The sequence below is a fragment of the Syngnathus scovelli genome, chromosome 5, assembly GCF_024217435.2.
Source record: "Syngnathus scovelli strain Florida chromosome 5, RoL_Ssco_1.2, whole genome shotgun sequence".
Taxonomy (NCBI): Eukaryota; Metazoa; Chordata; class Actinopteri; order Syngnathiformes; family Syngnathidae; genus Syngnathus; species Syngnathus scovelli.
Genome location: NC_090851.1, coordinates 4,770,990 through 4,788,874, shown reverse-complemented (window position 1 = coordinate 4,788,874; position 17,885 = coordinate 4,770,990). Strand labels below are relative to the sequence as shown.

At 42.0% G+C, this 17,885-nt stretch overlaps 1 protein-coding gene across 13 annotated transcripts in view; it reads right to left on the bottom strand.

Annotated features, from left to right (window-relative positions):
* Positions 1-17,885, bottom strand: part of nfixa (nuclear factor I/Xa) — a 97,343-nt gene that overhangs the window by 71,418 nt on the left and 8,040 nt on the right. For 12 of the 13 annotated variants that reach the window (XM_049721080.2, XM_049721078.2, XM_049721083.2 and 9 more), the window contains exon 2: positions 17,701-17,784. In XM_049721080.2, the coding sequence (XP_049577037.1) occupies positions 17,701-17,784 (84 nt within the window). Of the gene's footprint in view, positions 1-12,571; positions 12,783-17,700; positions 17,785-17,885 lie in introns of those variants that run through there. The other variant, XM_049721074.2, reaches the window with a different exon arrangement.

Sequence of the window (17,885 nt, the reverse complement as noted above, 5' to 3'; positions counted from 1 at the left end):
GCCCGAACTAGACAGTGTCTCGGGCTAACACTACTTTTTGCCTTCATTATTTTATTGCTACAGTTTTCCCTCGGGGCCTTGCTGCTCAACATCGGCACTTGTCGCGATGGCCCGCTTGTGCTAGTTAGCATTAGCGCTTCAAGTACGCTTCACTTTTTAGTCAATGTGGTTTTGCAAAATTGTGACTCAGATGTAATGAAAGAGTGTCACTTTTGTCCATCATTTACATAACAAAGGCATTTTGGAGTCTGGGAAAAAATATTTAAAACTTTTGTTTGGAACTTCCATACCCACTGAAAATTATACTGCAATACTGTAACGTCTCAAACTATAGTTGGATTGAAAAATTTTTTATAGTTTGGATGAATTCTTTTCAGTTATTTCCTTTGAGAAAATGAATTTCCAGAGCCAAACAAATCAGAGTTGCATCCATGCGATTTTTATCATCCAACTTGGCATCAGATGAAATATCTGCAGAAGATGGTTGCTGTAGGTTACAATATGTGACTTTCCACAAAGGAAAGAATGAAAATCAACTTTGCAGATGAGAAGGAAGCCATGCCAAGCATGAGAGGCCACGTTGGTGAGCGTGTCCTATCGGGGACACTGAAGCCTGCAGATTTAATTCTGCTTATCATGTGAGCTGGAGCCTTGCCTGCTGGGGGTTGGCGCCACCAGGGTTAACCGGTGCCCACTCCCCGTGGCATGATATGAGCTGGGTCTTTGCCTGCTCACTCTGCCTTGCCTTGCCTGTCTGTCTGTCTGTCTCTCCGTGTTGACTCGGAGGCTTTGCGCCCGCTCCAAGTGGCCTCTCGGCCGACATTGATCCCATTAGGGTTAGGAGGTGTCTGTTTCAAATGGCGCTCGCGGAGTTGGCTCTTAATCTCCGCTAAGCTCGACCGCGTTTAGGTCAAAGGGAGACGGACAGCGCGTCTTGAGCTGGCAGCTCGGGGGTTAAAGGTCGCTTTGCCCATTTTGAGTGGCATTCCCTGCCGAGCGAGCGGCATGCCGGGGCGGAAGGCGGCCGAGGATGCAGACAAATGCATGCGGGGCGAGAAACAAAAGAGCCTTCACCACCGCGCATGTATAAAGAGCAGCTCCTTTTGAAACTTTTGTCCTCAAACCACCGCTTTCCCATTTTAGCCTTCCATGGAGAAGCAAAACAAGAGCGAGGACTGACACACACACAAAACATTGACGGGAGGTTATCTCCTCAGCGACCGCGCTGGCTGACTTCCCCGGGCCAAACCACCACCTCGCGCAGACTTCAGGAACACCGCAGAACCGCAGGGAGACAGTCATAAGTACATGTCCTCTGAGGGGACATAGTAAAACCCACCTCGATAAAAGAAGAGTGGGAAAATAAGGATAGGTGGGCGACAAAAGTCAGAATTTTCGCCTTCAATGCTAATGTAATATATACAGTAATCATAGTGAGTAAAGCTAGCTGACAATGTAGCGTTCCTAGGCCGGAAATGAGTGGAGATTGAGTCAACAGCGCCCCTGCTGGTTGCAAGCGAGTAATGCAGTAATGCTTTTGCCAACTCTGCACAAAGGAACCAATTCTTATAATTAAATAATGACATTTGTGGTGACTTTTAGGGATCTTCATAATTTCAAATATCCAATTTTAAAATGTTTTTAATGAACAAAAGGTTACATTGAACAATTTTTTTTAAACATTTTGTGACTATGCGGATAATAAATAAAACCGGATTATTTCAATTCTTACACTTTATTACCTCTGCCAAGGAAGAAGGTTTTTTTTAATTGACAAAGGAAATAAAAAACAGGTAGCAATATTTTTTTTTCCATGCCAAAGTTAAAATCAATTGATCATGTTCCAATCTCCATTTTAACTAACTAAAAAACAAGAATGCATTTTCTAGACGCGCTATTGCCGCCCCCATGAATGGCGTGTTTATCAATTTTCAATGCCAAAACACCAGTCAGTCTCCATTTATAAATATGTGATTGTATGAAAAGATAGTATCACAGGAAAGTGCGCCAGAAGGAGCGTGCTGGCTGGACTGAAAGCAGCAAGAGCTGCCACGTCAGATGCTGCCGAGGCTTCTTGGCCGTCAGCACTAAACCCACACACACAAACACACACGTGCAATTCAGTGCTGGGCTCGCTCGCTCGCTCACTTGCGCGCGCACACTCGCACGAACGTACACTTCTAAGAGTTTGCCTTTCATAGAGTCAGCAGCCAAGGCTGACACCTCTGCTCAGTGTAGCATTCACCGCTGTCTGCGTGTGTGTGTGTCTGTGTGTGTGTCAACTCGCCGGAGCCGCTCCATCAACAACACTCACAGGCCCTAATAATAAAGCCAGCAAATCCCTCGCTCCCTTTTTCCACTGCCACATGTCAGAGAGGGCACGGCCCGGCCCTGATTGTATCCTGTTAGAATTCTTTCAGGATTTGCACTACTAATGCATTTGAATTTTTTTATTTAACGTACCTGTAAAAATATATTAAGTAAAACATATGGCCTCTTTTTCCTTGTTGGTAGTTTTTTTGTTGGTAGTTTTGCCTGGCGGGAAAAACAAATATATTTCTAAATACAACTAGACTATTGTTTGAGTGGAAAATTCTAATTACACACTTTTTAAATTTAAGGGGTGGAGAAAACCCAGAGATTTGTTTCTCCTGATAGCCTTTATTTCCTCCGAGGGTTTTAATGTGGTTATGAGACACATTAGAATTCCTTCACATCTCCAAAGAAACTCAAAGTGTGGATAGCAAACATTTCACGTCGGAAAAAAAAAATTGAATGGACGAATTATTTTTAGATGACAAGCAGGTAGGAAGTCGCTTTTAAGCCTTCAACTAAACCCAGATAATTCTTCAGCTTCCTCTGGGAATCAAATCAAGAGGAGGCTGACAGAAACTGGGCTGATTTAAAAGACAAAACGAGATGAGATTGTGCAAGCAAATGTAAGACAACACGCAATAAAAAGGAGGAGGAAAGCCGAGAAAGGTGTTAGGAAAGCAAAGAATGTTATTTCAAGAGGAAAACGCATATGAATTTCGGTGTCGGTTGATCTTGTGAAGAAGAACCGCATGGATCCTGTGAGATTCCATCACCGGGAACCTTAAAACCATTTTTCTTCCTTTGCGATGATTTCCAGAGGAATTGTCCTCGGCTACTAAGGTTCACAAACAATTCATTGCAACTGACACACCACAACGTGAATCAAAGCGCGATACAAATCTTGATCGACGGCCAATATTTCGACATATTTACGATACAAGTAACTACCGATGCACAATGATACCGCTCACTAATTAAGCTGCGATCTGATTTGACAGAAATTATGAGGCACCACTGGGGCTCCCACTTGGAGCCAAATTAATCAACAAATAATAAAGCAAGCTCTCAATTACATGGGGGGGGGGGGGGAGTTTTTACCAATGATATTAATATTCAAAACAGTTTTTAATTCAAGCCATCAAATTTATGACAAGATTTGCATTTATGGGAAATAACACTTTGGGATTTAGTTGTCTAGACACCATTTTTATTTTGAATTTTAAGCAATACTTCAGTACTTGAGATGGGACAAAAAGATGTACTAATTCTTTTAAACTGTTTTATAGAGCTACAAACTGGAGGACACGTGCTAGCCTATAACTATTTCGGGTTGGGGAACCAGAGTTGATGCTATTCTTGGAAGCCTTTACGATACATATACTGTATATGTAGCGTATCCCATTTGGAGGGTGCTTGGTGGGTTACACTGTGGCCATGTAATTTTGTTGCCCCTACCACCAACTGTGTATATTTTCTTTCATTTTGCGCACAGCATGCGAACGTTACCACCAAGGCGTATGCATGTGCATTTTAAACAAAACAAAAAAAAGAGGAGACAGGTGTCCACACGCAGGCCAGGACACAGAGTCAACAAACAAGGGTCGCATTTAATCAAGCCTGGTTTGTTTATTTAGCAGTGGTTAGGTTTTCACTTTCAAACCTCCATTGCAAAATTCATCCCTTTTAGACTTCGGAGAGAACATTCAAACAGTATTAATTCCCCTTGCTGGGAAAAGGGACAGCCTTTTCCCGGAGCTATCCGTAACATCTGAATATAAAAATAAATACGCAGAACGGGCTTTACCCTCAAGTGAGAGGAGCGGGGGGGGGCGGCGAAATATCAAGGCAGTGTATGTTTTTCCTTGTATCAGTGTCTGGGGCAACATTTTTTTATGTTAAAACCGACTGCCACCTCTTCTCCCGACGTTTAAGGCCGCCTTCTATGGCTATCGGGAACTTCTTTATCTCCTACCTCCCGTTTCTCCCCGCCCCCCCTGCGCCAGTTAACTCACCGCAAGCCGTTGGGAGGACCACAAGAATGCTTAAATCAGCATAATTAGCCCGGTGTGTACTTTAAACACACATTTCCCCCAAGCCTGGACCCCTGCCACCCATACACCGCTGTGTATGCATCCACGGCCCGTCTCTTTGAGTCAATAAACACAAACATTTCAGCAGTCAGTTGGGCACACACATGCAAACACACACATGCAAAACACAACACAAGGGTTAAAAAAGATGCCGGGTCTCTTTTCCCACCCTGCTTAGTCTCACTCGTGCAGCTGTTCCCCAACAACTGGCCCCAAAACCACTCCGACCGCACTAACACACTTTACTGTGCGGCTTAGCATGAGGCGGCTAAATGAGTTTAGCATGGGCGCTAAAAAGGCGGTTGTAAAGTTTCCATAAGCCGGCTGGTAAAAATCAAGCGGGAGCATGCGATGGCAAAGACTTTGCGGTCGGGTCCCACACACATCTGTATGTGTTTTGGGTTTCACTGGCGCATTAACAAACAATTGCCTCCCAGCAAAGGCATGATGCTTGGCTGCACATGAGGATTACCATTGCAGAGCATTTAATAATCATAATCACAACCATCAAAAATGAATCAACCCGAGCATGTGATATTGTATTCGGGTAACTGCGTGGATCGTATTACGAGAGATGACTAGACTTTGTTTGTCGGCATGGCTGCAAGTATTGCTGCAAGTCTCTATTTACCTTTCAGGGCAAAACGTGGTTACGCAGCAGGTCGAGTTTGTGTGTCTGTGGGAGATAAGAGCAACCACGCAGCTGATACAAGTCAAGTATTCTCGGTGAGTGCGACCATGTCCAATGGAAATAAATAGAACTGTCATGCCCACTCGACTCGGGGCTGGCTCCAAACAGAACCATACGGATATTGATAGAGGTTTATTGATACGCATTTTTGTGAATCACTGCTCTGTATTGAGAAAAAAAATCAAGTGAAACCTCCAAAGTCAAACGCAATCCATTTCACGAAGCAGTTGGTAATCTTTAATACTTTTTGACATAAATAAAGTGTATTTAAAAAAGTGTAAAAGTTTAATGTGAAAACAATAAAACACTTTGTCCTAATTTTTATTGACGAGAGTGCAAATCGAAAGTGAGTCACGTTGCACATGTGCCCTCTGCCGAGTAGTAAAATATAAAAACAACAACAAAAATACAATGTTAACTTTAATAACAAGTGACAAGTTAAAAGCACATTGGACCATGGCGGAAAAATTAGGACTTGGAGATTCTTCGGCACAGAGCGAGAGATTTGAGCACTGCATGTACTGGCTCGCTGCGATAAAAAAAAAAAAAACATGCCCCCGTATCTTGTTTTAAGGCTCTACTTACATTACATCGTACTGTGTTATTATTATTTTTTTTTTATTTTTTTTTTTTTATTCTTATGTGACAGACACTCTCGAATACTTCATTTTTTATCGGTCCGGTCAAATTTATTTATATAGCCAGTCAAATTCATTTATATAGCATTTAATCGCAAAAATATTTAATGATCAGAAATAAACGTACGGCACATTAGAATAAAATAATGTAACAATAGAATAAATCGTGAAATAAATATTGCACCTAATAATACAATTTAATTTTGAACATGTAAAGTAAATTAATTAGGTCAGGAATATAATTTACGGCTGCCAATTGCAGTGTTGAAATGTTACTTATATTTAAAAACCTCACTTTTCTTCACTCTTTCAAATATAGACAACATTCACAGTGTCTCTAATTACTGGCAGCGAGTCACTCAGTGAGCGCCACTCCACGCCGAAAAACATTTGTCAGCAACATTTGATCAAAGTGGTGTGATACTGTTAATGTGAGGATGTGTGCTGCTAACTAGCCACACAAAGCTCTCTGCCGTGTGTGTGCGTCTGTGTGTGAGACGTACACAATCGCACAAGCATGAGTGCACACTTAAGTTACGTTTGTCTGTCGCCACAACTGTGGATCTTACAGTTCAGTTGAGGTAAAGATATGATATTACGCAACGGGTTATAGATTTTTCCACCCCTGGCCAGCTGCCAGCACTCTCGACAGGAGAGAGAGTGAGACAGAGTGAGAGCGAGTGGGGAACTGTGGGATCAGAGAGTAGCACACTTTGTTCTACAATGTCCAATTCACCAACTGGCCCTCCCCGGTAACAGCGAGGAAATTGTGCGTTCTTGCAAATGACTCCATAATACTGGGGAGTATCTCATGCTGGTAAACTAGTTTTATCATTTACATTTATGAGGTCTGTTTGATATTTCAGCCACCGCCTCCCTCAGGCTGTGTGGCCTCCGTGCTACACACACACATTTAATGTCGGCAGAATAATCGAAAAAGTCGTGACAAATAAAGTAGGTCGTGTGGTTAATCCGTCAATGTAAAGTTCATCGGGATCTAAATGTCACGGTTGCGCAACCTCCTTGACGTATAATTTGCGAAAATTCTCAAACATTACAGAGCGAGTGGGCTTTTCCGACAAATCCGAGCGCCGGCGGCCGTAGAATCAAACGGACTAAATCGAATGTGCGTGCGTGACAGACATCTTGGGTGTGGACTACATCCAAAACAAGACTTGGACGAGTCAGCAGGAGCGGCCCCGAGTCTGTTTCCAATCAGACGCTCGTCTGCCGCGACGCAAGTCTTCCCTTGATTTACTCGCTGCATATGTTAATGAAACTTCTCGTATCAGTCTGGTTCACATTCTTCCCGCCTGGATTAAGAAGGCATGCATACGGTTCACAGACACGCACGCATAGAAATGCTTTCATAGCTTCTCTGGCCTAGATCTTGCACACAGAGGTACTCTTTTAATTGGGCCCTTGATGCTCGACATAGGGCGTACTTCCTCTAATTAGCTATATCTATAGCGTATGGAAGGCTCGATGAATGCATGCATGTGGAAAATCCTCTTTTGAGCAACTCCAAACTAACTAAGAGCTTTAATTTCACGCTAGGCTGCATTGTCCCATTGAGTGGGGGGTACCCCCACAAAAGACCCTGTGAGAAAATCAAAACGAACGCAAAACACACCAATAGGTGACGAAGGGAAAGGAGGGGGGGGGGGGGGTAAGAAAAAAGAGCCCGCCTGAGACAAACAACAACACAACAACAAGGCCGGCTCACCCCCCCCACAACAATGCCGATCTCGCTCTAACCGTCACTCCTCTTTTAACAGAGAGCTAATTGACAAGCAGGACTAAGGTGAAGGGGGGAGTCAGCCCCCGGCAGCTGCGAAAGGAGGGATGCGCCGGAGCGGGCGACTCACGTTTCCACCATCTGATCATCTTATCAGCTGCTGCTATGTTTAATTCATGGATGAAAGTTTTTACTGTCCCGCCTGCGAGTCTCAAATGTAGAAAGTGGCACAGTTTGGTGAAAGCTCCAAGTAGCAACAACAGAAAGATCAAATTTGGGGTAAAAATTAAAAATATCTCCGACAGATTCGTAGGTATTTAAAAATGAATCACTCCACAGGTGCATTTTGCTTTTTTAGTTGACGGAAAGTGGCAAAATGGCCGCTGCCTGAGGTAGAAACAAAATAGGTGGATTTAGCTGATTAATTCACATTCCGTAATATTAATCGGAATAATGTGTTTGGACAAATTGAATATTATTTGAAAGAATTTGACTTTGCTTTCCCACACTCTTGAGTTTGACACACGTGGACCAAAGGTAAAATCAGTTCCTGCATTTTTATGTGACAAGGTACACCATTATATAAAGATTAAACGATTGCACGTGACGAGCGATGGTACTTTCCATTCTCCTGAGCAAGGCTGTAAGGTTCAAACAAAGCGCGCATTGACTTTTCTTTTTTATCTATCTGCGTGCAACACATGTGGCAAGCGTCTAATTTCAGATTCTGCCGAGAGTACACGTGCATGACCGCTCGATACAACTATATCGCAAAACAACACAAGACCGCTATAGGGGCCGCCCGCTTCCACTGGCCGCAGATCAGCGTAAAGCTAATCCGCACTGGGAGGCAAGAGGGAGGCTATATTCTCACGCGTGCACATATATCTGCATACACAATAACTTCCATGCATGGCGGGGACAGCCACCTATTACTCTCCCGTGCCAAGTGCCTCGGTTAAGCTTGATAAATCCATTTTCAATGGGCAGTGAGGGAGACTGTGCAGATAAGGGATGAGCACACTGCTGAATTGAGCGTACCTCCAAGACTCACATTTTTTTTTTTTCAACCAAACAACCCCTGTCTGCAAATCATGCTTCCTTGCTCCTTTGCCATCTTAATGAATCTTCTAAAGTGTGCCATTCTCCAGGATCCATTCATCCACCCATCGCAGCCCACCAGCTCTCACTTTAGTGGCCAAGCAGCGTAAGGTGGGCCTGGTCTGCAACCAGAGGGAAGGATGAATAAATAAAAAGAACACAATGTACCCCTGGGTTGCGCCTGCCCGCCTGCCTGCTTGCCGGCTTGCATCCCACCGCCTGCTTGACGTCCTGGCACCGAAGTCTGCCCACTTTTCAGCCGGCCTTCCTTCCACTACAGCAAACCTATTCTTCAATGCATTTACTGGGCCTGCCCTGAGCTAGTGCGTGACCGCAACATGTTACGAAATAACAAAAGTCTACCTTACTTTATACTTAGGGCTCCATGAAAACAATACAAACTGTGAAGCTTTTGCTCAATTATGCCACAGGCTGCTAAGAGTCAAGCATTTGGAAATAGTGCTATGACGGAAAAGATGCGGAGACTCGCATTTACACTTTTGTGCCCCAAATCAAAAATTTCCTCCATCATTCTGTCACTTTCCTGTTGTGTACCTTAACATGATTGTGTGGATGCTGAGAGACGAGCATTCACACTAATGCTTTTGTGGATATAAAATACTTTTGGGGAGGGATACTGAGTGACAGACATTCACACTGGTGCTTTTGTGCGGAAAGGGGAAAAAAAAAAAAATGCGGGTATGTGAATGCTGAGACAAGCATTCACGAGTGCCGTCAACGATCACAGAAAATATTTTCCTTGAATCAATCTTTCACATTAATGCAACAGTGTGCCAAAAAATATAAGAAAAAAATTAGGTGAATGTGGAGGAAGACGCGTTAAGAATTAGAAACACCTCAAGCTGGAAATTACTTTTTAAATATTCTTCATAAAAAAATTCTTGTGTCAAAAACAAAAAAATCAACCAAGCATTCCAGCAATGCTTTTCATTTTCCCTCCAACAATGTGCAAATGTTCAGAGAAAAGCAATCCAACATATTTCATACAGTATTTAAAAAAAAAATCCGCTGAGATATCATAAAGCCAATAAAAATTACGGACAGAAAGACATTTCAGGAAGGTCGCGGAGATATAATCGTAAGATATTTGCAAACTGGTATGATATGCTGCTATTGACCGCTGTTCAATAGCATCTCACATAATTTTCAATAATTTTTATGTTGGGAGCAATATGAGTATTTTGATTTTTTCCATCAATTTTCTATATTGCATTCCCGATTAATTAATTAATAAATATTTAACTGCAGCGTCAGTGTATGCATTGGAGGCTGAGCAAGTTTGCGCCAACAATATGGAAAGCCCCATTAAAATAATAAATGAAAAAAAATAATCACAAGCATACATAATTTGACATCAAACCCTAATGAGTGAGAATAAAAGAGAATAAAAGTTCTTTATTTCCCTCCTAAAGTGCGCAGCACAATCTCCTGCACCAAGTTGTGCATCTCATTAGTTTGCACGCAGACTCGAAAGTTGGCAGCGTTGGCGGCGACTTAACTGGAGGCTGAGATAATTGATTTGAAAACACCGCACATAAAAGTTTTAATTAAAGACGCCCCCGCAACCTTCACATCGCATCAAAACTTTATGCAAATACGTTTTCTCCGTCACGAGGACTGTGAACCGCTGCCAGAGTTCCATATTTTTGGCTGCACCTTTTTCGGGCACGGTCATTTCCAACAAAGCTCTTTAGCACTATTAATAATGCACTCAAAGGTTGTCTTCACCACTTTTTTTTTCTAAATATAAATCTTAATTATTTAACGAGGCATGATCAGGGAACGACGTACGACGCAAAACCACGGTGCGCGCGTATCTTCACGTCATAAAAAGTGTGGCTTCCAAATTAAAAGCGAATAGAAATGACCTACTACGGTTTTTTTTTTTTCCCCGAATTTGATATTCATCTTCTGCAACATGCCCATCATGCACTGCGTGGCCCATATCTGCCAATTCATTTTAATTAACGGAAAGACGGCGGGAACTCGGACACTCATAGCAGCAGGCTTGCAAATCGTCTCTACTAAATATGCAGAAATCAAATAGAATATTGATTAGGAAATGTGCCGCACACACATGCACGCGCAGTGCCTTATGCCAGAGAGGCAGACGGCAGAAAGGTCAAGGGACGTGTAAGGAGTCGTTTAAAGGACACAAGTGGTGTGATTAATTCAACATATACAAGAGTGATTAAAAATTGTGTGATTCACTTGTGCAAACGGGCAGAGGAAACGTGTTTCTTCAAGTAACACTGAGAGGGAATCCACATGTTTTCCATGTGGAGCTCTCGTGCGCGCGCCTGCGCGAACACACGCACACAACACACTGCTGCGTTTAAGGACACGGGTCGTCTGATTTATGGAATTGAGCTTTCAACATTGATTGGGGGGGGAAAAATGTGGATAGCACGTTTTGGGTCAGTAAAAAGGTAACTGGCAGGGTAAAATTGCTATGATTGAAAAATTATTAAAAAGTGTAGAAATGATAAACTACTTCAGTAATGACTGCTGCAATATGCGTGATGGTAGCACCTGATTAGTGAGTAATGAAAATCCTACATCACGCATGGAAAAGGTTGTTGGAAAAAAAATAACTGGTGGGTGAAGCTAAGGTATAAATGTTCCACCTAATATGGAACATTTCCTAAAACTGTAGGAAAAAAATGCTTTTGTCTGTTGTACAATCTCATTTTAAAAGGCACAATCTACATTTTTTCAAATTTGCATTATACAAAACATAAAGAGCTGGAAAAAAAATAAAAGGTCATTTAATATGACCTTTATTGTGATCCTTTATTAAATTTATGTGAAATAATTCAAACAATACTAATATGTGTGATTCATCACATCAAAACAATCATTGACCTATTACTTACTAAAAAAAATCTTAGCATTTGGAAATTATAATGATTATTATGGCAACATGCTTTGAAAGTGAAGGTGAACCAGATCCTGGACTTTTGTCTTTTTTTTTCATTGTGCATACTTAATACAGAATTTATCTATAATGTCATTTTGGAAAATCAACTTGATTTATATTTTAGCATAACATACAATATTTGCGTTACAAGGCTTTTAAAACAGTAAATGTGTCCTATCACTCACACACATATTATTAACTCCAGCAATAGGTTGAAGCAACATTACTGTAGTTATGAATTTTTTTAAAAAAAAGACAAAATTATGACCACATGCATACTGTCATGCAATTAATGAATTATATTCATGCAGTTAATGTAATACCTGCTATTCATTTAACATAATTAAAATAAAAGGTTTTTAAAATCACTAAAGAAAACGCCGTGCTTCAAAAATGTTATTAATCCCTCCTCTCGCACCCTAAACGCACCACATACCCACGCGTGCACGCAAAACGCATTCTCCCGACTAATAATGACGTGACCGTGAATACGTCGTGAGTGGGGGGGCGCTTATGAGGGCGTCCACCGTGACCGTGAAAGCACCACGACAGCGCCAACTCGCCCTTGGCCGTGAACGAGAGCGTGCGTACGGCTCATCTCCCACTTCCTCGGTCCGTGAACGCAACAAGTCGGTTAAACCTGTCGGTAGGGTTTCAAGTCTACTTGCGTTCACTTTAATTAGGGTCAAACCCGAACACTTGCACACTAATCTACTGTACTGCACTGTACTGTACTTCGTGATAGGTTTATAAAAGATAAAGTGGGAGAAGCGCCATTTTCTCTCGATAGCGCAGCGCCGCACTGGAACGTCAAATGCAATAGCGCTGTTAAAACCAAAATAAAAGAGGAGTGCAGATCTTAGGTTGAAAAGTAGCACGGCAAAAGTGAAGGAAATTCCGAGGGGAGGAAGGCGAAAAAGCGGCAGCTCGCACGCACTCTGCAACCGGCGTACAGCCTCGGGCAGGCACACAAGACCGGAAAACGGGACAAGCCACAAAGCGATTAAAATATTTTTTTTTTCCGTTTTTGCAAAAGGACAACATAAAAGTGCGTACCTGTGTCAAGCAGTAAGGGGAGTACATGGCTGAGAGTCTACAGGTGGCGGTCGGAGCGGTCGCGAGTCAACGTGGATGGAGGAGGATCGCTGCGGTGCCGCATTGCAAAGGCTGGCCGAGGCTCGGTGCTGTGGCTCGGTGCAGGCTCTAACCCCGCCTCGCTCACTGTGCCGCCGAGCTCCGCACCAACTTTTAGGGGAAACTTTTTTCTCTGCTCTGCCTCCCTCCCTCCCTCCCTCCCTCGCTCATGCCCTCCCCCCTCACTCACTCCCCTCCCCTCGCAAAACTGTACTCTACTGTACGTCGACTGTTTTTTATTAGAACTTCGAAAACTCCCGACCTTTTCTTCTGCAGAACTGAACAGAATGAAAAGGCTGTGGTTAATGAAACACGTAAGCTTCCATTACGGTGCATGTTCTGCACAAATAAAAAGATGATATAATTATGGCAATGCAAACAATTACAAGCCATCTTATTTTTTTGCTCCCTTTCCAATGCATTTAATAAGACCCATGCCCAAACATGTCATTTCTTTTCCTCGTTTCCATGCATGTTATCATCCTGTCAGACACCCCTTGATGACTTCTAAATGTCCCAATAACAATTTAACAAACAACTGAGTTGTATTTTACTTAACAAGCTCTCTTAAACTGTCCATTTATCGTTTTCAAAAGTCCCCATCTGTTGGCAGGTAAGTTGCTATTCCAGAATTGCAGCAGGTCTTCCACTTTTTATGCAAAGTGCCACCACAAAAAAAAAAAAAAAACATTTCCGACATTATAATGATTCAAATATATGCGATAAAACATTTCCGTGACAAACTCAATGTTTTCATAGTTAAATTGCCTTTTTTTAAAAGTGTGTTAAATTCTCAATACTGAATGTTGGCCATATTTGTGGATTGTTTGTAAGCTAAAGTTGAGTTTGTCCGTGCAAAGGTTGTTGAAGTGCATCTTGTTAGACAAACATCACGTGTTAAAGGAAAAGCTTGACTTTTTTTGTGTCAGTCTGTACTACATTTGACATTCAAAAGCACAACTAGAAAAGAACAACTATGTAAAGCGACTGCAATTTCTCTTCCATCCTTGCTTACCCTCAATAGGGTGGGCTAGTGCATCCTTTCTGAGAAACGGGGTACACACATGTATCTTACACACGTTTATATTCACACTTATGGCCAATTTAGTGTCCACTGACCTTGACGTGCATGTTTTGAGAATGTGAGAGGAAGCTGGAGTTGCCACAAACTCCACAGAGGAGATAAAATCATGAGCCTGAGAACTGTGAGGCAACCACTAGACCACTTTGCTACTCCAAAAATGCCAACTAAATAGGAGTATGTAGTAGTTTATGACGGATCTAGGGCGGAATGATTTTGAAAAAACTATTACAATCGTGATTTTTTTTTTTTCCAAGGTCCCATTTCCATATATTCTAAGATTTCAGCCAAAGTAGAATCTACATGAATAAGATAAATGTCAATTTTCTGCTGCCAAAAAATTGAGTGTAAAATGAGGGCAAGGGGGCATAAGGCGCATCCTTGAGGTACTCCTTTGACATTTGTTATTAAAGTTAATACAGTTGGTTTTAATATGAATTATACTTTGTTTTCTTCAATGTTCGAATTTCTTCTTGGTGGATGTGTCTTAGCACTGGACCCTGGCAAACTTAAATCTAGACAATGTTGACTCGCTTAACGTGCGACTGCAATGAGACGACAGCAACCAGTTTTGAATTTACAGTAGCGAGAAACGGCTGGCTCCAACACTAACCAAAATTTGCGTTGAATTAACTTTTACAATGCGGATTTGAGGAGCCACGCTAACGTCGCCTGTTAGTTATAAATGACACCACATCATATTTAGAATGTTAAAAAAAAATCTATTTCTACGGACCTCCTGGCATGCTTTGAAGAACCCAACAACGTTTTACTGCAAAATGCACATTTGCTTTCTGGATGCTTGTAATTTATAACCGCCTCTATTTTTTTTTCTTTTCTTTTTTCCAAAGCGTAACAATGTCTAGCTCCTTTTGCAGCGTGCTGTGCATAATAGCCACTACATATGCGGACAGTTGATACCTGAACTTGGACCGAGCGGTCCAAAGCTGCTTCAATGTGACTCCCATTGTATGCAAGTGATACTCTCTGGTTCTAATCAGCCTCGGCTTTATCCTCACCCGCTCCCTGCTCCTCGGACTAATCAAACTCATATATGCAGGCAGAGTGCCTGCAATTACACATAAGCCCCTGCCTCCCGAGTGTGTGCGCGGGAACATTGTGTAGTGTGTGTACGTGTAGGCTATAGGGTGCGGTCTTGGAGGTTGAAGTAACCCCGGTGCTTCAATGCCAAGTTTTTAAAGTGAGGGGGGGGGGTATGGAGCTTTACGAGACCTCAGCCTATGTGGGATACTTACCGCAGCGTGTGCACACACACAAACACACATGCATGAACACACATTCTTTCGTCTTGCGCTCAAAGATACTACATAGGCAAGCGAGAGTGGAAAGAAAAATGGGGGAAAGAGTGAAAAAGGTGAAGGGGGCCGAGTGTATTTCTTTCCATTAGTCGCTCCTCATTCCAAACCACACCCCAGCAAGGCACAGCTCCAAACCCCAAAGCTGTCGCACACCCTCTTCTCTTTCTCTTTTTCCTTTTCTCTCCTACTATTCGGCTTTTCACTCTTCATCGGCGGTATTTAGTTTAAGGTTCAGCCCAGAGTAAAATGTCTTTGAGCCCAGGTCTGGAACATCATAAGGTATGCTCACCAATTTAAATTCAAATATTTTGTTAGAGTAAGCAGTTGTATAAACTTTCAATAGATATACACATAAAAAAAACACTATAATTGTATGAGATAAAATTGATATAATTCTAAAATTCTATTAGAATCAACAGCAACTATATTTATTGTCTAGACTGCTTTCGTGCTGCTGTTTTGGTTAGCAACAACAGTTTTAAATGGTCTCAGCAGTTTACAATGAACTGAGACGATTGCAAGAACTGTTTATTTTGTCGAATGTAAAAGAGAAGCATTTTTGTTTAGAATTTGATCTTAATTTTGTATTGTTTATATTAACATCGTAATCTATATTTTGCTATGGTGCCTTTTTTTTTTTTGCTAAATCTTTGTGTGTTTCAACTACAAGACCTGTAAAAATGTTCTGATGTAAATATTTGAGTGAGCCTTTTTGTCTTTGACCCCTTTGGATTTCAGATTGTGCAACTCAAAGGTCTTAAGTGCAGGACTACTAAATAGAATAATTCACATATTATAGTGCAACGTGTAACATTATTTTTCTACGCTGTATATAAAGTACAACTCTTCGTACCCTGAACATTCTTAACCGCCGATTGCCTTACACACACCCAATCCGCATAAAGCTGCCCCGAATGAACGATTTGATTGGCTGAGTCACATCACATGGGGGGGTTACAGTGCCCACGGTTGGTGGGCAGTCCCTTCATTGTGTGCATTTTACTACTAATCAATGACCAGAAAAAATTTGGCCTTCAAAATGATTTAATACTGATGTGGATTAGGTCAGTTTGGAAAGGTGTCACGGTCCAGTTCCCAACCATGACGCGCTCGATTCTACATGGCTCTTCTACTGTGTCTGACTTCAGCAGGCCTCTTTGTGTGTAGCTGGAGTCGAGCCTAGACGCCCATCTCAGTATTCAACACGACGCAGGCGCTCCGGCAGCCAAATCACAAACTATAGCAACCGCAGGCGGAGTTACCAAACACCAGAACTCAGGTTTGCATCTAAAAACTCCATGTTTCCCATCTTGACCGCCACGCTGAAGAAAAGCCCCCTCCCTGGAGCTCTGGCGGTTTTTCCGAGACTGTGTTTGCCACACGAGGAAAAACCACATGGTGTGACAACACTCGAGCGTGTTGTGGTCTCCCGTTGACACGCGCCGCTGGCCGCGCATTTTATGTTTACCATCTCCTGTGGTTACGCTGTACGTTAAAAGCCAAGGCTGATATCGCCATTAGCGGGCCAAACGTGTGAGACGGCTTGTTGTGGCTTCATTTCAAATGCTGTTTATGTCAGCGTACCAGTCATGGACGTACACTACATATGCAGTCAGACTGGCTATTACGGCTAACAAGCATCTCGTACGCAGGAGACGTTATGGGTCTGTTTGCAATCTCAGTGAGTGTGCATGTGTGTGTGTCTGTGTGCAATGTGGCGGGCCTGCTGCTTTTTAAGTGTGTACCGTGTGTAATGGCAGCTCACGTTTTCAGTCCGGCTGCTTTGGATTATATCACGTTTTTTTGTTTATATACAACAAGATGTGTACATCTTCATGAAGCACGTCCTGTCAATAATTGTATGAAGTCGTATCAAGGCCAAAATGAATTATGACAGGGGAAAATTGCTATTATAAGGAATTTAATAAGCAAATGTCAAAAATCCTACAAAAGGTAATTATAACAATTTGAGGGTAAAGCCACTGATTTATATTGTGGGATATACTTAAAATGTGTTTAAAACACTTGTAAAATTCTTTCACAATACTTTATTGTGCTTTAGCTGGGAACACGTCTAGTCCCATTAAAAATGAAAATACGCCTTAACAAATCCGCATTACAGAGTGATACATGGGGAAAAAAATGAAATGTACAGCAGAAAAGTCGCAATTTTAAGGTGCATTCATGCATGCCAAGGAATTCGTAATGCATCATTTTATGGCTTACGGGATGAGACTTTTGGACGAAAATGACACTGGCGGTATGCAACATGCAACACAATGTTGGAGAACTCAGTTGGAACGCTTGGTTCCAATTTTCATGCAAAAGAAATTCATACTAACATTTGAAATTGTTTGAAGCCAGTGGTAATGTAAAATTGTCCCAATCAGTCACAGAAGATTCATCTAAATTTCTGTGAGAACATGCATTGTGCTGAATGTGTTAAATATGTTGTTGGGGGGCATGAGGTTGTCAAAAAAAAAATAAAAAAATTGCAACCACAGTGAGTCAAGGTAGAGTAGATCATTTTTATCCACTCGGCTTGTTTGTATGGCCAGAAAATGAATCCCTTGTGTACGCGGTTCATTCGATTTTGTGCATGTACGCGTGTGCGTTCGTGTGTGTGTGTGAGTGTGTTTGTGTATATATACCCTGTATGTATCAGACACAAGGAAACATTCAGGCACGCCTGGGCCTCTGACAGGATCGTCGTTCACCAGGTAAGCGTCGGTAGCCTGCAAAACAGAGGAAAAAAAAAAAATGAAATAGTCATTATCAAAATTGGTTATGTGTGAGGGGCAGAAAAATAGCCCAAAATAATTGACAAATGAGAAAA